Source organism: Chinchilla lanigera, unplaced genomic scaffold (genome assembly GCF_000276665.1).
Source record: "Chinchilla lanigera isolate Chin_1 unplaced genomic scaffold, ChiLan1.0 scaffold00079, whole genome shotgun sequence".
NCBI classification, from domain to species: Eukaryota; Metazoa; Chordata; class Mammalia; order Rodentia; family Chinchillidae; genus Chinchilla; species Chinchilla lanigera.
In genome coordinates, this window is record NW_004955480.1 from 2,803,368 (window position 1) to 2,829,485 (window position 26,118).

The window sequence follows — 26,118 nt, forward strand, 5'->3', positions numbered from 1 at the left end:
CTCTGCTCCCAGCCGCGGACGCCCGGCCGAGCGGCGTGCGCTCCCGTGCCAGACCCCGCCAGCGACGCCGGGCCGCCGACTCCCGAGTCTCACTCCCGCTCCGCGTCCGCGAAGATGAACGTGAGGAGGGTGGAAAGCATCTCGGCTCAGCTGGAGGAGGCGAGCTCCACAGGCGGTAGGACGCTGCGAGCGCGCGGGCGGGCGCCCCGCTCCCACCCGCCGTCCCTGCCTGCTCGCGCGGGGCGGCCCCTGCCTTCGCGGCTGGCGGGCGGCGGGCGCTTGTTGCCTTGGCTGGGTGAGAGGGGACTCCCGGGCCGGATGCGAACGGGAGGTGGGCACGGTAGGGACCGGGTGCCGGGGAGAACGGGTGCACGCAGACATCCAGTTTGGAAAGAAAGATGTTTGAAGTGTGTTTGAAACTCGCCGGTGGCCGAGTCCCCTGCGATCCTGTGCATACTTTTGCCTTCTCTGAAAATTTCCTAGGTTGTTTATGGTTTTGCCAAGTGACTTCTTACCTTACACTTCCTTCCCGATACCTGAGGGTGAATGACCTGGGAGAGTGTGCCTCCTCTCCTGCCACTTTTCCTTTATGCTCCCCAACAGTTCTGCATTGAAACTATATTCTCTGTCCCCTGATAGCATGCAAGTGGAGTCCAGTCCCCGTCGGATTCCCCGGCGGCAGCGTCCGACTTGTTTTCCTGCTGTCCTCAGTTTAGTATGGTCAGGGAAAATGCTTCTTCAGTGACACGTGGGAATAATTTATATACAGTTCAGCCTGGAAAGGTACTGGGCACTGTCACGAAACGGCGGCTTTCAGAGAAATGTGCAGCGTCTGCAAGCAGGGAAAGGAACTGTTCTCCGAGTTGAGTGGGACCCAGGGCGAAATGGGGCAGCCGGCCCTCCCACTCAGCATGCTGGGTTGCAAGCGTTTGTTTCTAGGTGGCTGTGAGGTCGACAGAGATCTTAGGGGAGCCATAAATAGGATGAAGGTGGTTGCAGGGAACATGAGAGTGATAGAGACAGACATTTCTCAGGTTATGTAAGCGAAGGGGTCACGCGTGGCTACAGTGTCATTTGAGTTTGCAGGGTGGAGAACCTGGCCTCGAGGACTGTAAAGTTTAAAGAAGGCGGTTTCGATACCTTTGTTAGTAAATGAAGTCGCTTCAACAACTGAATCCATCACCTCAATTTATGGACATAAGAAACGAGCGCCTTCTTTTTCCTTTGTAATAGTTAAAAAACATTCTAACAGGCAGGACATCAGTTTCTTCTGAGGATTTTTAAACTCGTGCTGCTTTATAGATGGGGAAAGATACTATGCTATCTAGAAAAGTCCACATTTTACTGGTAAAGATGTTGAGAGTTAGTTTTGCCTATGACAGTAGGTGCCCACTGAAGGAACCAAGTATATGTGGGAAATAACTTTTTGAGGGATACTTACAATGTTTAAGAAACTGATTTTTTGTTCAAATCAGCATTTTTTTAATTGTAGAGGGCTGGGTAGTTATTGGGGCAGGCGTTGCATTCTGTCTTTGCAGCTTTTTACAGAAAAATGGGCTACAGAGCTTGCTGTCCTACTAGGGATGTGCTTATGGATAGGACTGTGATAGGAGCTCAGAGCTGGGTAGGCTATGGGGACACAATCTCAGGAGCTAGTGGCTTGTGTTGTTTGCCTCGTCACTGATAACAGCTTTCTGGCTGCACCTAGTCTTTCGTCTGCCAGATGGGTTTGAATCAGCATGTCCAGCCTTTTTACAGAGCTGTCAATAGCCAGAATCGCCATGGAAGAGAAACTCAAATGAAATCACACCTGGGGAGTATGCTACAATTGAAAGACTAGTAATAGAAAAACTTACTACCCTCTCCACAATCAACATGTGTTCATTGGAGAAGAGAAAGATGCTGATTATATCACGGCTAAAATAAGGCTAAAAGTGAAGAGTTTGAACTGCTTTAACACTTGTTTTTTTTGAATTATAGCCACAAGGTTTTTATAACTAATGGTCATATGATGAGGAGACTAAAGCGATGATAGTTCAGAGCATCACTTTTGTTCTTGTTGTTAATGTTAGAGAATGATGCCCCCAAATCTGTAGCCTGTGTTCTTTTCACCCAGTATGTGTTATAGTACTTTGGTCATTTGAGCTCAGATTTGTGGTCTTTACTGATCTGGGATGTGCAAGGCTGACTGGCATTTTTAAAGGCTTCAAGTCTCTCATCAGTTCTTGTTTGATGACAACAGCCCTTGACCTCTTGCTACTTCTCTTCTAAGTGGGACATGACAGTGGTACGTGGATTCATGACCTTAATTCTTAGTTAACTTAATTCTGCAATCAGAATGGTGGAACGAGTTCTGTGACCAGAATAATGGAGAGAATTAAGCTCCTGCACCAAGGCACCACGGGATGACTTTCCCTTGAATTTACCTGGAGGATGGGGAGTGACCAGATTTCTTGATGGGATGTAAACAAAATTAATTGGAGGATCTACCTGGGAGAAATGTGTGAAGACAAGGATGAAATCAGGAATTGGAGAGGCGAGTGTGCTTGTTTCATGACGGGACTTCGAGTCAGAACTCTGCCAAAAATGGTTTGCTGAGATGCAAAGAAGAAAATGACATGAAACTGAGAGTAGAGGGGAAATTTCGGAAATGCTGAGAGCAGAGTGGAGTTATATTGTTAAAACTTTATCGTAATAGAGCTAGAAGTTCATTCCTTTCTTTTCAACATGTAAAAGCATTTAATGTGCTTAGAAGCATCACTTTGAAGTCATTATAGTTGGTAACTGTTAATGCTACAGAGTACATAAAATGGGCAAGATATGAATGATTACATCTAAGTAGAGCAGGTTTCTTATGACCTAGGGTGCTCAGACTTACCTGCCCTGCATTAGCTTTATAATAAACCCAAACCCTGTCCAGGGTATATTTTTCATGTAGTTTCCTCTTCCCCTTGTTTTGCTCTCCTACTATAAAATCAAACATAATTGTGCTACTGGTAGAGAGATACAGGGAGATGATAATTCAACTATACATTTGAAAGAGAATCAGAAATAAGGTCAGAGGAAAAAAACCTACAAAATTATTCATTGGTGTCCTTCATTTGTGCCATCTAACTTAGGGATGGCAGATGTTTTCTGCTGTAATCTACAAGGAAGAGTGGGGAGGAGATGCGCATCTGTGGAGTGTGAAAAATCTCTTCAAGTCTGAATTGTTGTTTGGTGGATGCATTGTGGCATCTTCTTAAGCTTTTGTATTTATTAAGGATAAAGCAAAATCAAATTAGTAATTCTGCAAGAGTAATATTGAAAAAAATAGCTTATTCTGAACCCTGCAAAAGCTTTTCATCATACAAGGCATTATTCTAGTTCTTGACACACAAATGCAAGAGAGTGTTAAACAAACATGATGAAGTGTTAAAATTAATTGATTCCAACCCTCCCGCCCCCTGCTTCCCACACTGTACTTCTTTTTCCTGGCCAATGATTATATCTTCTTTCATAAAACAAGACAATAAATGTTCTGTAAACTAGTGATCCATACAATATAAAATCTATGTGTAAGATTCCTACAGAATTGTGCAACAGATATGGTTGCTTCTCTGGAGATATTTTCTGGGGTGAAAATATATGGTCCCTCTTACATATACTTTCTTTTAGTTGTTTACTTTGTCCTTTCTGGAACATGTGGAAAATAATGCCTTTCATTATTTCATGGTAGAGTGTGTACTTAATAACCTTCCTGCTCAGCAACTGTTTCAAGCAGATGAAAGTGTGTATATGTGTGTGTGTGTGTGTGTGTGTGTGTGAATGTGTGCAAGAGGGAAGGAGGGAGGGGAGAGAGAGAGAGGATGAGAGGCAGGGAGGGAGAAAGAGGTGTTTTGTTCACTCAAAGGGCCATTACCATTCTTAGAAATTTTTAAGGTTATATGACTGCACCTGTTACTACAAGTTTATTCACACTGGGGCACTGAATCACCCATTTATTTTTATGAACTGTTTATTTGGTTCAAGGTTCTAATGTATTTATTCATAGTCTGCATAAGTCATTAAGAAATTTTGATGCTTTATGCTTTTTACTAACATTTCTTAGCTGTTGTGAGCTGTGTGAGACCTGAGAGGCTGTATTCTGTGCACTGTCTCACACAAGGTCTTGTGTGTACTTTTTGCTCAGCAACAAGTGCTAAATGAGTGTAAGCTCCTTTGCCTGCCATGCCAATGTATTATTTTGTTTATTCTTGATTCCTCATATTCTCCTTTTTATCACCTTTCTTTCTATTCTTTTGCCTATGCCTTTTTGCAACTTTTTACTTATCTTTTTCCTCTATACTTTCTCCCTAATCAAACTGTTGTCTTAATTGTTATCTTGAAGTGAAATTCCCCTTAATCTATATCCTTCCCAGTGCTTTTGCAAAGTACTGGATAGACATTTTGATGCCCTGATGGTCAGATGCATCAAGTTTTAATTACATCAGTCTGGCAGAAAAGACACATTTCCTTTGGAAACAAATTGCCATTATGCAGATTTTGCAAATGGTAGCATCATTTTTTGAGGTATGCAACTAAAAAAGGTGGAAGCATTTCCTTTGCTATGATCTTCCCAATTCTGTCTTGAATCAGATACGAAAACCTACTATTCTCCCATGGGTTTTATGTTTGTTCTTTCAGTTCCCAGTTTACCATCCAGATAAGTTATGAGCATCATTTCCAGCCCACGATGGGTGCATCTTGTGTCAACAACTCCCATTCCCACTCAAAACCTACTGCATTCACTAAAACCTGATTTGAGTTTTACCATCCTCCTATGCAACATCTTTAAATACATCCCTTTAGTTATATTCTTAGAACTAAACATACCACTGCCTTAGATTGATACTCGAGCCTTCCATAATATGATGACATAAGATGGTCTTTCACTCCATCATTGTCTTCCATAACACTCCCGGGAAGTCATCTTGGTCTAGATAAATTGGACTAGTCTCATGTTGTACCCATTGTATAAAATTAACTTCCTGTAACATTTCCTGGTAAAACCCACATATCCATCAGACCCGACTCAAATGCAGTGTCCTTCTGATGCTGCTGTATTCATTTCTCTCTGATCCTTCCCCAAAGAAACACTCTTTTGCTATGCATAGATGGTTTTCTTTTATTTTGATCCAAATTTCAACAAAAGGAGTAAAGTAGGCATGTTTGTCTCATTTGCACCTACTAAATTATAACTCCTCGCTGGCAAATACCACACGAGTTACTCATTTTTATAAGCCGTCAGTCCTTGCACAATACTTCACAAACTAATAGCTGCTTTAAATATTGTTATTGAATTTAAATCACGTTGCCCTAAGGTAGACCTAAAAATAATCCAAAATTGAAATTTATACCTGATTGCCTGTTAAACTGTGTGCTGGAAGGCTCCCCCCCATCTTTTCCATTCAGCAGACTAGGTCTATTAGTACAGTAATATGGCACCAAGGTCTGTTTCCTCTGAACTATAAATATTTTGGCAATGAGACTGTATATTGTTTCTGAAGAAGACCTTAGTAGGTGTTCTGTGTTTTTTGTGTATTGAGGGCAAGCATGAATACTGTCTTTGGACGTTGTTCCCGAGACTCTCCCTCATCTTAGTACCTTCCTGATCTGTCACCTCCAAGATCGATAGTTGGGGCTGGGGTGGGGCATGAATGTTATCATCTCTCCTCATCCCTTCCCATTTTACAATCAAGACAGTGGCAAGATTATTTGTTTCATCCTGCACTGGGATTGTGGTTTCTGTCCTGCTGTGAATCATGCTTCTGAACATGGTCTCCTCAACATTTCCCTATCCAGTGTCTACACACCTGAACAACCACATCTGCCATCATTATTGTCATCTTCATCAATATCTTCATCAGGTGATAAATCCTTCTGTCATTGCAGTGACTGGGGAAAGGAAGGAAAAAATTAAAACTAGGAGACACCATTCAGTGTCTACACATCCATCTCCTTAGTGTGTGTTCTATCATCAGGCCTTAGCTTGAGAATCAAGCTGCGACGGGAGAGGACTGTGGTAAGTCTGCAACCGAGTTCAGCCCCTTCACTCTCACTCTGGCAGTATCTCTTCTTCTCGCCGACTTCTTCACGATGGGCTGCTCTATGCGCATATGTCTGCACGTGACATTAAACAGTCCAGATAAAGAGAGACTTCGTGCTTAAACAGAAAAGCTCTCTGCCCTGTGACGTTATAAAGAACAATTAGAACAAGAATATCTACATAGACTTTTCTGTATTGTGCACTTGAGTTTTCCTCCTGCGTGAACTCATTCAGTGTGGTTGAATGGCTGGCTCATTGGACATAGGTTGTTTAGATACCTTGTAGCTATATTACTGACAGTTGGGAAATTTCTCTTCCCTACAAACTACACCCCATTATTTACTTAGGCAAAAGTAAGTAGTGGAAATAATTTATGGCACCAGTTTATAACTTTTGGTCTACATGAACTTTGACTACGTTTAGAGAATGTCCCCTCCTGTATTCAGGCAGCATCTGCTCATGAATAGTGAACACAGTGTCCTTAGGGAATTAGAAGTGGCATTTTTCCTAGGTCTTTACTTTGAAAAGGTGTTGGATGAAAAATACGCTTTCCTCTCCAGATGTCAGCACTTCTTAATATCTTGAAGGGTCTTTTGAGTGAAGTAGTTGATTTAAGAAATGACATTATTGGAGGCCAAATAGGAATCAGAATCAAATTTGACTTCATACAGTAACTACTGTAGTCTAATGACTATCCTTCCCTCCTGACTCATGTCTTCTTTGTAGCAATGTCTGCATATTGTGTTACAGATGCCAATGTGTTCCAGAAAGTGTCCCCAGATCAGATTATTTTGTTTCTTTATAAGAGAAGACATAACTTTCAACTGTCTGCATGGGGTTGCATGATAATATTGGGCAAACATAGTACATGTGGCTGTGAAACTGATCCACAACTCAGAAAGGATGTTCAGCTAGGGGTTTTGTTTTTGACTGTAATAGTTGGTATTGTAATGAATGTTTATTAGGACAATCTGATAAAGTCTAAACATATTCCAGCCCATAACTATTATCAGTGTTTTATACAGGTTACGCATATGGAATGTGGGATGAGTAAAAGATGCATAGAATGAATAAGATCATTTTACATTACGGTTTTACCAAAAGGTAGAAATGCATGCTGTCCTCCTAGCCATTCTACTGTGCAAACTGATGCTCAGGTCTTCTTTGTTAGGTAGCTGCAAGGAGTTCAAGAACAAGACAAGAAGCAACAACCAACAATAATGTAAACCAAGCAAATACACAGCTCTAAAGTAACTGTCAAATACAGTCTTAATACCAGGTTTAATTTGCAGAAAATTTTAATTTAGAGAAAGTTTAATTTAATGTAGAGAAATGAGAACAGATAGAAATCATCATTGAGTATAATATTGCTTTTCCTTTCATTCATCATCTGTACAGTGGTAGAAATTAAGTGCTGTAGTAGCTTACAGAAATACGGGAATGATGAAATGAGATTAATTTAGCAAACATTTACAAAGACGCTTCCTGGTGTTAGGATGACTGAGATGTAGGTTTTGCCTCCATAGAGCTTATTACTGTTTACTCAAGATAGTTACTGAATTCACACTAGGTATTTATAGGTAACTGAGGGGAAAGGAAATGATTAAACATGTTTACTTGTTTTTTGTTTGTTTGTTTGTTTGGTGGCACTGTAGATTGTACCGCAGGCCTTTACACTTAGCTATATCCCCAGTGCTTTAGTTTAAAAAAATTATTTTAAGACAGGGCTTCCCTAAATCAGTAAATTGCCCAGACTTGGCTCCGATTTATAATCCAGAGTACTAGAACTATAGGCAAATGGTACCATGACTGCTTTAAACCTGTGTTTTAAAAAGTTTTCATTCCTATAATGGAGTTAAGTATAAAGTGAAACGGATGTTTAAAAGCAAGATTACTTCCAGTTGGTACAAGCATCGTCCCCTTCCAAATGGATGTACACAGTGATATTGAACTTGACCTTTTTCTGTTTGGGATCTTTCAGAATTAAACTATCAAGAAATCTGGGCTTGAAATTCAATACTTGTACTATTTCCCATTTTCATCCTGCAGTCCATCTATTTTTCAATTATAACATTTTTTTGTCAACCACTTAAAGACATTGTAATGTTATCTAAGCCATTTTAAAGAGTTTTAAAACTTTTTAAATGTGGGGAGTATATACAGAAATGTACTTTTTACTTAAAATAAATATGATTGGGAAACTTGGAGAGTACAAAATGAGTAATATGCTCTATTTAAAGAAAGTGATAAAGAAATTGAACATGCTCACCTCACTTTTTCCTAGCGTAAATAATATTCCAGTAAAACAGGCATTTAAAGTCAGTATAGAAAATTTAAAATTAAATAGAAAGCATCATTCTAATTTATAAATTTCATTGTTTAGAATCAACCATTTATTGTAGGGTTATGATTCTATCTTATCCAGTACTGAAAGTACTTGTTAAAATTAAATTTTGTTAGGCTTCTCTTGCACCTTTTCCAAGAATTCTTAAATAACTCTTTCCATATCATTTATTTCCACAAAATTCCTGTGATTGAGGCTAGTTCTCTTCCTACTGTGGTGTATAGTACTGTATCACAGCAATCCATTACTCACTCTTTTGCTCTCATGGTACAGTCTCATCATCATTTTCTGCCGAAGCTGTGATCTCTGAGGGAGTTGGCATGGACTATGATACGTGCGTGTGTTATCTTAATTTGAAAACTGGGAGAAGGGAAATCTTAGGAGGAAAATATAAAACAATGAGATTTCAGAATGAGGCATTGGAGAACATGGAAAGAGGACAGTTGATGCTGCAGAATAAAACAATTACCTAGAGACATCCAATGAGAGAATTCTCCTGCTCTGTATTTATAAGATAAAATCCACTTTTAATGGAGGAATAGTTTGATGAGATAGCTTTGAAAAGGGCCATGCATCTAAACAGCAAAGCTGAAAGGTAATAAATACCAGCACTTCAGATGTAATTTAAGCCCAGGATTTTCTGCTAATCACTGAAAACCCTCCTACTTGTGGATGTACCTCCCAAATTAAAATTAGTTGTTAAAAAAACTAATATTTTCAAAGTTATTGTTAATCTCTTAGAATAAGCACCAACAATGCAAAGCTCTGCAAATACTACCCTGGAAAGATTGAACTGTGGAATAAATGGTAGGATATTTGCAGTTTTAAGTACAATTCCATTTATCCTTGAATCACTGAGTATGAGATGGTGGCTTTTCATAAATATCATTAATAGAACTTCAGATCTCAGTGAGTTATAAATGTCAGCCTTGGGCAATGTGTGTTATGATTGTTTTTAAGGAATATTTTTGAAGTTGTTATTGAACAATCATTTATTTAAAATGCATTTATCAATCACCTACTATATGAGAGACACTGTAGTAGTACAGTCAATATTTGAGATTATAAAAAACAGATAGGTTGTTTAGGTAATAGGAATTAAAGCTCTTCTGCACCTGCATGAGATTAATTACGTAGAGCATGCAGCTTCCCCATCTTCAAAGACATTTACCAGATATCTTTCTACGACTCAGTTGTATGTCTGTAATGAAAGATATTGTTACCTGCAATGCATGGCTTTTGTGAAATAATAAACAAAAGATTGTAGCAGACTGACCATAATCATATTAAGTAATATTGATTTCTCAGAATTGCATATAACATTGAAAATCAGCATTCACCTGTAGACCAAATCATATTCTTATGTGCCCATATTAATTGGTGCTTTTCCAAATGTGAGCCAACTTCTTCTTTCATGAAATATATACCAATCTTTTTGGGTTTTTGCCAAGTATTGTGCAGAGTACTAGAATGCAGAGATGAAAAATGCCCCATGAGAACCCTGAACCTACTTGAACCAGTAGACATGAAAGATGGAAAGCTCAACATGAAAAGCCTTGTGGTCAAAGACTTTTAGGGTCAAAGATTTTTTTAGGGTCAAAGAAAACTACCTAAACTGGGTGGGACTGGAGGATGAGAATGAAGTTTCCAGGGAAAGATGGCAGGTGGGATGATTGATGTTTCAGGTAGGGAGTGTTTGTTTCAAAGTCTAGGTCAAGGGAACGAGGTGGTATTATCAGGGACCCACAAAAGGTTCTGTGTGGTGCAGTAAAGGCGTAGGGTAGAAGAGAAGAGTGGGATAGGGCAGTTGGAGAGTACCAAGAAACCAGAGCATGAACTAGAAGATAAACGCAGCAATGTGGACAGAAGGGGTAAAACAACAGGTGGGGAGACCTTTGGGGTTACTAAGTACAGTGGGGACATGATGAAGGGCATATTAAGGCATGCAAACATGTGATGAAGTGTAACACGCACACCTGAGATAGAAAGTGAATGCGCCCAGTAGCATTTGATGGGTGGTCAGGTGACAGGTTGTCACTGGGATAAGGATGGAAGACAGATCCCAGGGTAGAATCTAAATTTCCAGCTTTAGTAATTGGTGGGTGGCATAAATTTAAGAAGAGGAAAAATACACAGGATGTTTAGTTGACAGAAATGAGACCAGTATTGAATCTATAAAATTTAAGGCCTTCTGGGATATCAGAGGAGAAATGGTGTCAAATAGGTGCCAGGTTACATGGGTTGGAGTGAAATACTGAGATCTGCTTCTGTGGCCAGTGGGGAGCTAGTTGAATTTCACAAAGAGTGACAGGATGAGAAGCCTTGTTTTTATTTTGCATAGTTGTGTAGGCTGTATCATCAACAGGCATGTCATTAGAAGGTCGCTGCGTTAGTCCAGGCAAGAGAAAACTTAAGTGTTTAAACAAGGATAAAGGTAGTAGGAATAGGAGGGTGGGCTGCTTGGGAAGGAGAGAGATGGGATGTTGGTGATTCGGGTGCCTGGTGATGACATGATGAAAGACAAGAGCATAGGAGAAACAGGTTTTGGAGAAAAAAAAATAATGTGTTCATTTTTTTAGGAATATTGATTTTTAAGGAGCTGGGAAAATATCCAGGTCAAACTGTCCCGAAGGCAGTTGAAAATGTAGAGTTCAAGTTTAATTCATTTCAGAGAAGCACACATTTTTAAGTGTCCAACCGTGATGGACATTAGGAATACAGAGAAGAATGAGGCACGGTCTTGCTCCCAAGCAGCTGCCCATCAAACTAAACTGGGGACCCAATTTTGGGAATTAGTTGCAGCGAGATAATGGGAGTTGAAGGCATGAGGTAGAATCTAGAGTTAGATTTGTAATGAATAAGGACAGGAGATGAATGTGAAACCAGGGAGACTGCCATAGCTGGGGAAGAAATTGGCAAAGTGAAAGGTAGAGGTCAGTGCCTGACACATGAAGGGCCACGATTTGTTGACTTATGGGGAATAAAAGAGTTTTAAATGTCCAGAGGCGGTCAACAGAGTGAGGTGCTGCAGGATATCGATGGCAGATGAGGACGGGGAGCTAAGGGTGAGACTCCAGAGTCGGAACAGGGTTCAGGTACCATGTCCGCTACTGTATCACCAGCAGGCCTCTCTGTGACTTGGTTTCTTTATGTGTGCTGTACCTGGATTGCTGTAAGTACTTAGGGCCCAACAAATGGGGGTAGTGGTCATTTCTTTAATTATGAAGCCTGAGAAAAGGTTCTTTAATCGTAAGTATGGGAGGGCAGGGGAGTGGCAAGATGGGGAACATGTGGAAGGGGTGAATTGTGAGGAAGGAGTGCTTGCTCTCTGGAAGGGATAAATCCAGTCCTCTGGGGTGAATGAGAAGTTGTCCCTCCAGCAAGTCACTTGTAAATTGAGGTTCCCGGATGTTAAGAACCTTACCTAGTTAAAGAGATAGACCTGTTAAATGGAAATTACAACATGGAAAGCCCGGTGATAGCCCCAAGCACATGGTGCTTTGGCAACAGGTGTGAATCGGGGCTGGGGATTTAGCTCAGCGGCAAAAAGCGCCTGCCTAGCAAGCGCAAGGTCATGAGTTTGGTTCCCGGTACTGGAGAAAAACCAAAATGTTTCCCTCCTTTTATCCTTAAAAAAAAAAAAAAAAAAAAAAACAGGTGTGAATCATATCATGCAGGTTTGGTCAGGGTCAAAGCAAACTAGCTAGACTGGATGCGACTGGAGGCTGAGGGTGATTGGGAGCCAGTGACTGGGAGGGCGGGGATATTAACCAAAACTGTGTAAACAGAGACATTCTGGCTCTGCACTCTGTGCTCTTGTTGTTTTACTCTCCTGCGTGGACAGACCAGGGATGAGGAGGAGTGAAGGGTGACTCTGGAATGAATTGACATTGTTCTTAGACAGTTGGGCTCAGCCCAGCAGACAGTGTTTGTTTTCCAGTCTGGAGGCATAGGAAGATAAAGGACAAATGAGCTGACAAAGCTCCCTGTGGGTTTCTGCTGCAGGGATTCCCAACCCTTAGTACCAGTCAGTGATCTACCAGGTGCCAGGCTACGCAGCAGGCAGTGAGGGGTGGGCTAGCAGGTAAAGCTTTGTAGCTACTCCCTGACTTTCACATTTCTGCCTGAGCTCCACCTACTGTAAGATCACGGGTTGCATTAGAATCTCATGGGAATGTGAACCCTACTGGGAACTGCATGTGTGAGGGATCTAGGTTGCGTGATCCTTAAAACAGGTACGTGGTGTCAAAAAGCTTCATCCAAGTGGGTGCCCAGTCTCGCTGAACATGCAAAGCAAGAGGGAACCTTTATTCCCAGCTTTGTGAGCTGGGGAGAAGCACCTTGAGTCACCGAGGAGGTGGAATGGGAATGAAAGTGACCTGCAGAGCATCTGTGACCTTGAGTTGAAGGACTGCGGAAATGATCAGTGTAGACAAACTAGTGTCAGGTAAGAAGAGTCTGGGATGCCCCAGTCATTGGAAGCGCAGCATACAAATAAACTTCTGAAGGATGCATCTCATCCCATGCAAAGCTATGATTTTGCTATGGATAATTCCATTTACACAGCTGCCTTCCTTCTCCCTCCTTTATTGCTTGATCTTGCATCTGCATCTCCAATGACTCCCATGGGCATTGGGCCCAGGCAGTCTTACCAAGACCAACCACGGATACATATTGTATTGTAAGCAATGAAATCCAACAGTTCTTGTTCTGCCAGAATAAGCCATGCATCCTTTTAATACTGTTCTGTAATGAATGCAGTTTTAATTAATTGTATGGTGTCTGCTGATCAGAGTAAAGAAACTGGGCACACTGTGAGACCCACAAATGGATAACGAAGTGACTTTTAGTGTGCTTATAAAAAACAGTCAAGCATTGTTTGAACTGTAGATAACACTTATATTTTTGTTGTTATGAAATGCAATGACCAAGCATTTAAGAAGCTCTTTCTCTCTTTTGCTTACAGGATATATTTTACTTAATTTTATTCTAGTCAACAAATCTAGTTAGCACTTTACGAAACGTCAAACATTGTATTGGGTGGTAGGGGGATACAGATATCTCCTCAGTCCTTGAAGATGACTTGAAAGGGAAAAAGACCTTGAACAATACAGTAGGCACATACAGAGGATTTCAGAACAGTGAGTACAGCAGGCTATACAAACATGTAAGCAAAAACTTACTGTGTTGTAGGGACCGGAAAGGAGCTGTTAATAGGACTACAGATGAAGTTGATACTTAATTTATACTAAGAGATAGGAACAAGGGGAGATACATACTAGAAGAACTAGGAAGGAGAGAAAGAATGATACAGATGATGCTATAGAAGCACAAAGGACCCAGATTGTTGGGGGTTAGAGTTTTATCATGGACTTGGACTTGATCCTATGGGCAAAGAGGAGTGACTGGAGATTTTAATCAGTGGAATGAGATAATTGGCCACATCGCATCATCTGGCCTTGCTCCCCATACTTAACAAAAAGTCTCAGGCAGTTGTCCTGGTGATCATCAACTTGGGGACCACTATTTCATGCTGCTTGCTATTTGCAATCTGGAATCATCTTCTTACCCTTTCTATATTTGTATTTTTTTTTTTTCATTTGCCTTTCCTCTTCTGCATAGCTTACATCTGTAATCTGACTTTGATCTGTTGTTTAGAGCTCACTGCTGGTCACCTGGTATATAATTCAGAAGTCTCCTAAGTTTTGATCATGTACACATACTTGAAAAAGTTGGGGGGCATATACTGACATTTTAATATATTTCCACATAAATTATACACATGTCCTTATAGAAGCATGCATGGTAATTAGCAAAGCTTAACTTGTTTATTAGTTAATGGTAGACATTATAGAAATAGGAATATTCATAGTCCTGTAGCCAGGTGTACACATCTAGTGGCTACTACTCTGGACTCAAGAGGCCACTGGTCTGGTTCATCTGATCTTTGTAGATCATCTTGTAAATAAGACTTGCTCCATTGATTGACCCCAAAATTTCGATATCTGTCAACACACCAGGGAAGTGATGCAAGTAACTTCTGTACAAGCACTTCCCTTTTGCTAATATAAGGAGAATAGTCTAATATATTAAAATATAAAATTAAGTCTACAGTTATATTAGGCAGAGACCTATCAGCAATATGAAATTTTATCAGTAGGTTACTTCTACATATACTTATGTGTTCACTTGTACAAATGACAAGTGTTAGAGGAGTCATAATACCTTGCAATGCTGTTAACCATTCATTTTTCTGAAATGCTTCAGGCGAGTTGCAGCTCTCCCCATTCCGATTGAAAACTTTTCTGCATTGTCTGGATTCTGTTTTGTCTTGGCATACTGTGTGTATTTCATGCATGATGGATGTGCCAATTCCCGAGAAGCCTCACTCTCTCCGTGTGCAAGTATGCAAAGATTACATGAGACTCACATATACCACAAAGGCATATGATATAGGTGACAGCAATAACATATGGACATTTTCTGACTCAACCTTGGAAACCTCATCTGTTATTTCTATTTCTTGAATCCTTGCAGTGAGGCCTTTCCACCTCCTGATTTATGAAACCCTGAGTCCACATCCTCTACCAAATAATAATGTGCATTTGCAGACCTTCTTGTAGAAAGGTTCCTACAAGTCTTCATGGCAAGAGACTATTTACTTCAAATTATTGCTATTTTAATTATTTAGATGTCCTATAGTAATTGTATATTTGTGTGCCTGATACAAAGAAGTGAAGGATGGGCTGTAGTGAGAAAAGATGGAGAACAATGATACGCAAAAGCCACTATAATAGCAGTTAGTTCCCCACTGGCATTACTAATGACTTCAGCGAATATCTTCAAACCTTGACTTAGATTTATTGGTCACAATTTAGTTATCTAAGGTAAATGGTCACAACTAGAGACCATACTCATACGTGAAATAAATCAGACCTGCATGTTTAAGCAATGTATTGTCTCACTAGTGTAGGAACCTGAAAGAGTGAATACAAACTAGGAGGTATGATAGACATTGTGAAACGAAAGGAAAATGCTCAAAAGTAAAGGACACCTGGGGTGTGGGAAAAGAGAAGGGAAACAAGGGAAAATTATGTATGTATGCATATACAAGATAGCTAACAGTTGTACTACTGTCTTCTATTGATTTACTGAAAGGAACAGTTAATGATTATTTGTTTGATCAATATTGCATGTCTCTATTTGTTTTGTTTTCCTGAGAAACCACTTTGAAGATATTAATATGTCATACAACAGCCATTGTTAATTTCCTACCACTTTGTCTGTAACTCTGTATTTTTTGTATTGTTCTTATGCTATTTTGTAAATGGATGTCTGTTTGTTAATGTTTTCCTTCTTTAATTTTTTAAAATAAATTTTAAAAAATTAAAAAATGAACCATTTGGATTCTAACTGTCTAGAGATTTTATTGTGTGTTGTACATCCCTTGAACCTAGAACAGTATTTGCTGATAGTACAGTCTCAAATATGAATCAGTAAATCAGCATGAAGACCTAGCTCCTATTTACATGCTGCTGGGAGACAGAAACCTATAGATAAGTAACCCTCAGACAAGTATGACAAGTCCTGAAATAAAGGCACATGCAAAGGTGTGGAAATAACTACTTGCCCAGGAAAGCAAGGAAATGGTATCTCAACTGGATATATATTAGAATATATATATTAAAAGAAAGAAAGAAAAAGAGAGAGAGAGAGAGAGAGAGAGAGATTTAGAAAAGTGGTAACATTTTCAAAGGCTGAGAGCTGTGTGAAAATTCAGACCACATTCTGGAATGCCACAGGGTCCACAAGGCCTAAATACTGGAGTGGGAAGATATGTCCAAAAGCAAAACAGAGAGGGTAGATGATGTTAGGATATTTAGATCCATTTATGACTGAGGCATTTAAACTAAAATCTGTGTTCCTTTGCATGGCTTTCAGCCAAGGAATGACAAGTACTTTTGTTTGAAAGGAAATGATGGAGATCCCAGAAAAGTCTAGGGTACTATGTAGTTAGAGGAGCAGTACAGAGAGTGTAGAATATGAGATCATACTTAAAGCAGTGTGATGGGTAGAGGAGAGATGATAGGTTCCAGAGATAGAGTAACAGGTGTGATCAGTAAAACAATATGTATCAGAATATGAGGAAGACAAATATGATGGAGGAGTTGTGTGTGTGCCTAGCTTTAATCTGCAGTGACAGACCTTGAACATATGGCTGTATCAGCATGTACAAGATTGAATATTGACAGAGAGGGCAGGAGATAGCAAGCTGGAAGTGGTAGGTATCTAGGGCTCAAAAGAGTCTAAAAATACTGATGTAGGAGCTAGTGGATTGCAGGTGAAGCCAACCAAGGAGGTCACTTAGGGAGAGAAGAGCTCAGAGTGGATTGTAGGAGGAGGCCCACTAAAATGGAGTGGCTGCAGCGTGGAGAGAGCGCTAACAAAGAGTCAGAGATGGAACATAGAGGGGAGGAAAAGAAGTGACAGGTAAGAGTAGCACTGTAAATGCCAAAGGAAGGGAACTTTTCCAGTTCTTGGTCAATTATCTTAAGTGCTTTTCATGGCGAAGTAAAATGAAAACCGAAAAGAGTTGGCAGTGAGGAGGCTGAAGCATTTTTCAATGGGGCAGAGCCAGGTTGCAGTGGGGTTGGGTGTGAGTGAGGAAATGGTAGGAGAAAACACAAACAGCACCTCTCCAAAATACACCTGGGGGAGAACGGGGTGGATGCCATGGTTATTAACGGAGTAACTGCTGGTGGATTTATTTTTATTGGCCAGGAGAAGTTTGGGCAGCTTTGTGGGCACTGGCCTTGTTAGAGAAGTAGCAGCGCAGTAGAATCATTCTGTATCACTATAGTATCACGTATGTATCTTGGGAGTGCTTATTGTGCCGTGATGCAACTGTTTTAACAACTTATAAAGATATGAAAAAGAATAGAGAATAATCAACATCTGAGAATTTCCTACCTAAAATTGCTAGTGAGTTGTTAACATATTTTCTTCTAGCTGTATTTACACCAAAGAAATAAAATGTTAGTAACGAAGTGGACATCTGTGTCATCTTTTAATCATTGCCTTTTCTACCTGCTGCAGTTATAGCCACTACCATGAATTTTCTATATATCCTTTCAATTTACACTACTATTCTTGTATCTCCACCTGTAGTTGTGTATTATCAGAGTATAAAATACTTTATGTGTGTGTTTTAAAATTTACACAAAGGCTGTATTCTACATTTTTTGAAGGTAGCATTTTGCTTTTGAGAGCTAGATGAATTAGCAGACATATTTTATTCTTTCTGTCTGCTGAATATTGTGTGTGCAATGTTTTGTTGCTATGTCTGTCTCCCCTGGGGGATTGAACTGGGGTTGGCATGGTTTGCTGGTCAAGTTTGTATTCACAGTGCCTGAATATACTCTGGTTAAACCAGGAGGTGGCCTGGCAGGTGTTGGGAAGCGCGTTAGGGCACTGAGGCTTTTCTATGAGACAGCAGGGAAGAAGTTGGGTGTTGAGAGGACCTCACACTCAACATCTTTAATATTCACAAAATAAGAGAAAAAGTTATTTTTAGGAAATGGGGAATAAGAATTTGAGAAGCATGTTATGGTTTTATAAACCGAAGATTAATTGGAAGAAGATTAGACACAAATAATTACTATTTCTCCAGGAGTCAGGCACTTTAGGCTGTCTTTGTTTTAGGTTTGTCAATGGTTAAAACTAGATAACAGCAACTCGGTTCTAAAGCATTGAGTTGCTTGCCACATGCTTTTTTGTCCCCTAAAAATGATTATTTCCTTGACCATTTCAGAGGACATGATGGCTTGTTCTTTGGTTACAGAGTATTTCAGAATTTAAATCAGTCTTAAGATTTCTGGAGGCCGTTCATCCAGTTGTCATTTGGACTGTTATTAAAGATATTTTTATACTGGGTGCGATGAATTAGGCAGTTTTTATTTAGTGTAATCTATTTTGTATGTTAATAAACCATCTTGGTTTATAGGCAAGACTATTTGTAAGTGTCTCGATCTGTGTATGAGTATGGTGAAGTTGTCCAGCAGTGCCTAAGGGCTCCAGAAGATATTTCAGGGAATTGGGTCTTGCTAGCCCAAGCTAACTGCATAATTCATCACGAATCCAAATTAGAGGTTTATTCAAGATCCAAAGAGAAAAGAAAACTTCACTGTGGTTCAAATAATATATATTGAATGTCTAATCTAGACTAGGCACCCTTCCAGGTACTGAGTGGGCGAAAGAAACAAGGATCCTAAAATGAAGTTCATACTTTTGCTATTTTCATTATACTTGAAACCCATGGAGGCAGACTGCTTCAAAGGGATTAGTATTTATTTTGCCCCAGTATGTGCCAGCTTTGTTAAAAGTATATCTGTATAAATGCCGTGGATACCAACATCTACATCCTGCAGGTCAGAATTATCATCATTCCGCAGATACAAGGACTGAGGCTCACAGAGGTTAAGTGTCCTGCTCCTGGCCACAGAGAAAGAACCAGAACATGTAGGTGATGGATTTAAATCCAGTCTTTGTCCTTCTGGCTCTTCATAGCTGTCTGTCATGTTTGTGTAGAAGACTAATATGTCTTCTGCGGTAATTAGAAACAAGGTGATATGAATTGAGTATAAAACATGAAAATAAATAAGTAAATTGATCTCATGTAGTTCATTCTCTAGCAATAGTGTTGTAAATATCCCATCTTGGAGTACTGTTGAGATGTTCCATCTCTAAATTGGGTGATAAACTTTAATGAGGCCACACATAGACACAGGTATTCAGCAGCCATCACTTTTACCCTTTTCCTAATTTGAGGACCTCTTCTCCTCTGCTTTGTGACTTCTTTAATTCCTGGTCTTTCAAAGTTACTGAGCATTGCTGTTCTCCCCAGAGAGTTTTAGGAGGTGAGGGAGGATATTCCCTTAGGAGATCTGTTGCTTTGTACACGGAAAAAGAGGCCAAAGAGGTCCATATATTTTATCTGTGGAACTTGTGAATATGTAACCATATATGGCCTAAGGTACTTGGGAGTTGTGATTAAATTAAGGACCTTGATATGGGGAGATCCTCCTGGTTGCTCAGCAGGTCTAATCTCGTCACACAAAGGACCACAGGTACAGTTCTTTCCTGCTCTGGTCAGAGGGAGATGTCACTGAAAAAGAAGGATTACAGAGCTGTTGGCTCTGAAGATGGAGGAAGGAATAGCATATGTCAAGGAAAGTGGGTGTCCTAAGAAACTAGAAAAGAAAAACAGGTTCTTTCCTAGGGCTTCCAAAATGGAAACTAGTCCTGCTGATACCTTGATCTTACTACTGTCAGACTTCTGACTTACCAGATTGAAAGACAATGAATTTGTTTTGTTTTTAGTTCCTAAATTTCTCATAATTCAGTATAGCAGCAATAAACAGCTTTCTCATTATTTCATTAATATCCTACAATATTGTAAACCACACATGTAGAGAAAGGATATGCTTCCATAGTGGATATATGCTTCTTTTAAGAAAAAAAAAAGTTTTTTTCCAATTCTTCTCAGCATAGGCTCTCAGAGGTAGTCAGTGGAGTTAATAGTCCATGGGGCACAGCTCTGGAGTTCAGTGGAGGTTGATTCAGTGGTTATCCAAAGCTGAAGTTCTAGGAAGACAGCTTGTTTGATTTACTCTTCCTGAGTCTGACATTCCTTGTCAACGTGATGGGTATTAAGATGTTTAGGATTGGGAGCTGTAAAGTATTTATCCTGGTGACTCACACAGTGGCTGGTTAACACATGTTCACGGTGATGATGAGGATGTTCTAAAGTCTTAGGTTCTTCCTAATTGTTCAGATAGAACAGCTACTTTGATTGCTAGCATCTATAGCTGCACTCTTGGGCAAATTTATAATTTGTCTCCTGTGAAATCTAGAAAATGCTAAGGTTTGAGTCCCAGCTTCACCCCTTACTCACTTTGTGACTTCATTGTCCTCCTCACTTGTCAAGTGAGTGATAATAACACCAGTGTCCTAGCAGTACTTTAAAAGTTAAAACCATGTGAGTTAATGCATGAGAAGCTTTTAGCAGCAATTACCCAATAAGTACTGGGTCTTATCACTATCTCCCTTCAGTCAACTACTTTATATAAATCCTTTAAGCTTACAAAATCTTCAGCTGACATATATGATTTTGTTCATTCAGTATCGTAGATGCGGGGTCATGGTACTATCCCTTTGTTTTTCCTGTGCTGGGGATTGAAACCAGGGCCTCTCCATTGAGCTACGTATTCAGTTCTTTTTATTTATTTATTTATTTTTGAGACAGGATCTTGCTAAGTTGTCCAGGCTGGGCTTGAAATTATGATCCTACTGCTTCAGCCTTCCAGAGTGCTGGGATCACAGGTTTGCACCACTGTCATGGAGAAATTTCCTCTGGTGATGTGAATGTGTAGACAAAAATGGAAGCAAACTACCACTTAAAACTTTTTAAATTTAGTTAAGAATTTGTTAAGACTTAGATACATGACAATTTAAACAGGAATTATAGGAGGTTTGCAGAGGGCATGGATGTTGCAGATGTTCAGGGAAGGATGAGCTCACAATGGGCTTGGAGGAGATAGACCTCTCCACCTTAAAGGATTGGTAGCACTTAGAGAATAGAAGCAAGAAAGAAAACTACTTGCAGTGCAGGGAGACAGCAGGATTGAGAGAGGTGCCTAGGAGAGCCAGGGACAAGGCCCATCTGTTGGTAGAGAATTAATAAAATTTTCTTTGCACCGGACATTGCAGACCTATGAGAATCCCTGGGCTATGAACAGTGGGTGATCAGAAATAGGGTGCAGTGGGGACTAGTGGAGTGTTGGGTGGCAGCTGTGGAAAGGAGTGGAAGATCAGACAGCATCTATTCTTTGCATTCTATGTAACCTGACACCTTGCACAGTAATAATATAGAATTGTGTAAAATTGAATCACACAAGACACTTGGAAGTAGTGTCCTTGAGTTTAGTAAAACTTGACTTTCAAATTATATTAACATTGTGAAGGGAAGAAGTCCCTCCTGTCATTATCATGTTTGGGGACATCCTTCTTTGACTGAGAAAGGAAACAAATGCAGTCTTTTCCTCTTTTAGTTTATAGAACTCAAACTCTGTCTCATTGGTATATAACAAATTTTCCCTCTATTCTCACCACTGATTTTGTTTTTCTCTATGCCTGGCCTTGTTTCATAAGCCAACATTTGTAGGTTCCTCAGTAGTTTGATTGATATCAATTTAAATTATATTTATTCATTTTCATGCCATTCTCTACCACTGGATAATGAATTGGCTGTCTCATTTTTCTCTGTATGGCAAAACACTTGGCACAGTAAATATTTCTTGATTGAATGGAGAATTAACTCCAAAATGTATTTCCTGATTAATCTTAAAACTATGAAGAATATGAAAGAAAGTACCTTTTCTCAGCCACAGGAGATAGTGGAACTTTAGGAAGAGTTTCCCAAGTGCCTAGTAACCTAGTAAAGTTAGCTACCAATATGCTAAATATTTATTGAATATCTGTCAAGTGTCTAGAAACTTGGGACATTCAAATGAGTGTGTCAGGAAAGGTCTCTGCTCTCAATGAGTATAGATTTCTTAGGAGGAAAACAGGTAGCAAATAGGTAAGGCAGGTAGTAAATGGATAAAGCAGGCAATCATACTGGGAAGGAAGAAAAATGGGCCAGTAAACATTTGGAGGCTTATGATCAGAGAAGAGGTAACCATGAGCAGAGGCCTGGATCATAAGCAAGAGTCATCTATGTGACTATCTAGAAGAAAATTTTTCTAAGCAAAAGGCACAGCGTGTTCAAAGGCCCTAAAATAGAATAAACTGTAATGATATGAGGGTCAGGAAGAGGGAAGAGAAGTTAGAGTGTAGGAGATGCATTGGAGAGATTTGAGATGCATCAGAGAAGAAGGTGGCAACTAGGTCATGCAGGGAGGATCTTGCGAGCTGAAAGAAGCATGCAGATTTTACTTTACCTCTGCTAGGTCACTATTGTCAGGGTTTTATGCAGAGTAGTGATGAGATATAATGGGCAGTTTTTTAAAAAGTCACTTTGGCTGATTTATGGAAATGGACAGTGAGGTGGAAAGAACAGAAGCAGGCAGATGAGTTAGGTTCTTGTGGTATCCTTGGCAGGAGATGTTGGAGATTGAATTGGGTGTGGGATGTCAACGAGGGGAGAAGACAAAGTCAAGGTCTGTGGTTCTGGTAGAACCGGACTTGCTGATGAGTTAGGTGTGAAGCATAAAGGACAGAAAGGAAACAAGGATGACTTGCAGCCCTTTGGGCTTGAACTACTGTATGGATGGTGGTGCTGCTTGTTGACACAGGAAAAAGTGAAAGAGGAGAGGACTGGAGCAGGGCTAAACAAAGCAGGAATTCAGCTTTGGAAGTGTTAAGGTTAAAATCTCTCTTAGATGTGAGTGCAGATTTCAAGTAGGCGGTTAGATGTTTTAGATTATAGATTTCAGAGGAGAAAAGAGGGCTGATGATAGAAATGTTTGAAACTTTCAATAAACATTTTATTTAATATACATGACATCACTCATGGCAAGATCATGGGTAGAAAAGAGAGGGAGGTAATGGCTGTATCTTGGAACTGCTTCACATTTAGAGATGGCGCGAGGAAGGACCCAGGAGAAAGCACCAAATGTGAGATATCAGAGCTAGAGAAGAAAAATTCAGGAGAGCATGGTGTCTTCAAAACCAAGAAGGAGGGAGTCATAACTGAGTCAAATGCTCCTGGGAGTTTACATTAGAGAAGCAATAATCTGTCGAATGAAAATGGATGAACATAGTATTAAGCAAAGTAAATAAAGTAAAGTTGAAAGAAATGTCGCAGAGGTTAAACAAGGAAAACCCAAGGACTGAAAGGAAACTACCTGCTGCAGCTGGTCTTGAAATTTAAAGTTCACTGCTGAGAGAGAGATCACTTGTCAGGAGGTGGTACAAGTTTGTAAAACTCCATAGGATGTGAAAAGAAAGATGTGGTTAGAATTAGTTTCTGAGAGGCTGCTTTTAAGCAAATTGAAGACTAGGAATGTTACCCTTAGTTTTATTTCAGTTTTAACTTTTTAAAAAATTTATTAGTTAATATTAACTACAGAATATTAGGTTTAATTTTGGTTTCTTGGTATATGCATATAACATACCTCTATTTTCATCCTATGCATTGATTTAATAAAACCTCTCTAAGCTTCTTCCTTATTTACAAACGTCTTCCTTCTACTTTCATATTATGTCTCTCTTTTACTTTCCCTATATTCTTCAGATGAGAGGAAACATGCAGCATTTGACTTTCTGAGTTGGCTTATTTTACTTAACATTGTGTTTCTAAGTTTTATCAATTTTCCTACAAATGACATGGCTTTGTCCTTTGTGGCTGAATAATATTGCATTATGTATATGTACTGCATTTTCTTTATACACTCATCTCTTGATTGGTACCTAGGCTGTTTCCATAGCTCAGCTATTGTGAGTCATACTGCAGTAAGTGTATGTATGCAAGTATTCCTATAGTATGTTGTTTTGAATTCTTTGGAGAATGCATCCAACAGTGACACAGCTAGATCAACTGGTACATCTATTTTTATTTTTTTGGAGGAAACTCCATACTGATTTCCATAATGGTTGTACTGATTTACATTCCCTACAGCAGGGTAGGAGGATTCGTAATTCACCTCCATATCCTTGGCAGCATTTATTGTTTGTTTGTTTGTTTGTTTTTTGTATTTTTGATATCTGTCATTCTGACTAGGGTGAGATGGAATCTCAGTGTAGTTTTGATTTTCATTTCCCTAATGTTGAAGATGTTGAACAGTTTTTCATATACTTTTGACTAGTTGTCCTTCTTCTTTTGAAAAGTGTCTCTTCAGTTTATTTCTCCATAAATTGATTGGATAATCTTCTTAACAGATTGTTGAGTGTGAGTTTCTGTCAGCATCTCTTTTTATCTATTGTCCACTGGTAACCATTCAGCAAATTCTTCCTTAAATTTAGTGCCACTAAAGTGTTCTGTCTATTTCGATATAGTTTTGACCATTTGTACATTCATTAACATTTCCACACACTACATACATTCAGAATCAACATAAACAAAGATAATACTTTGTGAATGTAATACTTTCAAGAAGGAACTAGATAGTTTTAAAAGATGACAAGATTTATAAGAAGTGATCTTTATCATTTTCCTTAGTTCTTCAAATATGGTTTTTCTTTCATATCCTCTCAAGCTTATGACTTACTGTTTATACTGTATTAGAACTGTTTTTCGCTCTAACTGAAATCTCAGCTATGGCATCAGTCATTATAAATTTGATTCACTTGTTTATGTAACAAAAATTCTAGTCTAGATTCTGCCATATTTCTTCTACCATCCCTAACATATGAGTGCTTTTTATCTTTGCACATACACTGCTCTGTGTTCACAAAATGACTTCTATATTTTCCCAAGAAGAAAAATAAGGAAAATATTTCCTTTATCAGCGTATAAATCTTCCTCCACCCCCATGTTCTTATTTCTTTGGTCTTACTTGTCTACCAGAAGCTGCAAGGACGATTGAGAAACTATGGGAGATGTGGGAGCACTGTGATTATTCAGATCAGCTAATCATAATTCATCTCAGAAGCTTTAGATATATTCCTGTTTCTGTTAGCAAGGAAGAAAGGGGAAATGACTGTTGGGTAGACCAGTAGTGCTGAGTGCCATGCTTCATCCTTTTAGCTATCTGCATCCATATCGAGTCTTCTTTCCAAATGTTTATTCAGTGTTGCCCAAGCTACTGCAAACTACTCACCTTCTCTTCTAAGTCAACATTTCCAGGTAATGGCTTGCCATCCCAATCATAACTAGAAGTAGATTTTCATAATTGGTTAAATGAGTTCAAAGTTAATAGTTTCTTAGTGTTCTAAATATGCAATTGTAAACTGCAATTAGAGTCTCACTTAGAACAAGACAAGCAGGGAAACATACCATCATCTGCAGTTTACAGTAGGCATATCTTGTCCTGGACATGGAACTGTTAAAACTCTCTACTATGATTTGGACTAAGTTTTAGATTCTGACTTATAGCAAGCAAGAAAGGGAAATACACCATAGTCTACTGTTTATCACACATACATCTTGTTCTGGGGATAGAACTGTGAAAACTCTACTGTGACATGAACTAAGCATTTTAGTCAGTCCTTGGGCAGGGAAGGCGATGTGCTTTCATCACCTGCTTTTCCCCCTGCTTCTGTTTTATAAGATGGTCACGTCTGTATTTCCCTGTGGTTGCATCTGAAGTCAGTGCTCGGTAAGGATGCTTTTAATAGGAGGTTAACGGTGATGATACTGGTAAGTGGAGTAAGATTGCATGATTTGCTTGGAAATGGATGGTTGGATTTTGGGTTTCCTTCACAGTGCCTTTCTCTCTAATGCTGTGTCTGCCTTCAATCTATTTGTTCTGAAAAATTTATACCCTAATTACCATAGTCAGTGATCTTGCCTGCATATGATCTAAAGCCAAAAGCCCCTTATTGTTTAGCTTACTGGCCTCTTCCCATAAAAATTTAAAATTTACTTTAAATAAAGAGCACCATTATTCTATCTTCTCAGGAAGAGCGCCTTAATATAATGTGCATGGGAAATGACTATTTCCCTGGTCTTACCAGTGCCAGTTTTTCGTGTGCTCCAGTTTCCCTA

General features: G+C 39.4%; 1 protein-coding gene across 2 annotated transcripts in view; it reads left to right on the plus strand.

Moving 5' to 3' along the window:
- Positions 1 to 6: 6 nt before the first annotated feature.
- The window catches only part of Kcnip4 (Kv channel interacting protein 4), a 1,107,708-nt gene continuing 1,081,596 nt past the window's right edge, over positions 7 to 26,118 (plus strand). For both annotated transcript variants that reach the window (XM_005402468.1, XM_005402472.1), the window contains exon 1: positions 7 to 175. In XM_005402468.1, coding sequence (XP_005402525.1) covers positions 115 to 175 — 61 coding nt within the window. In that variant the 5' untranslated portion in view covers positions 7 to 114. The remainder of the gene's footprint in view (positions 176 to 26,118) is intronic.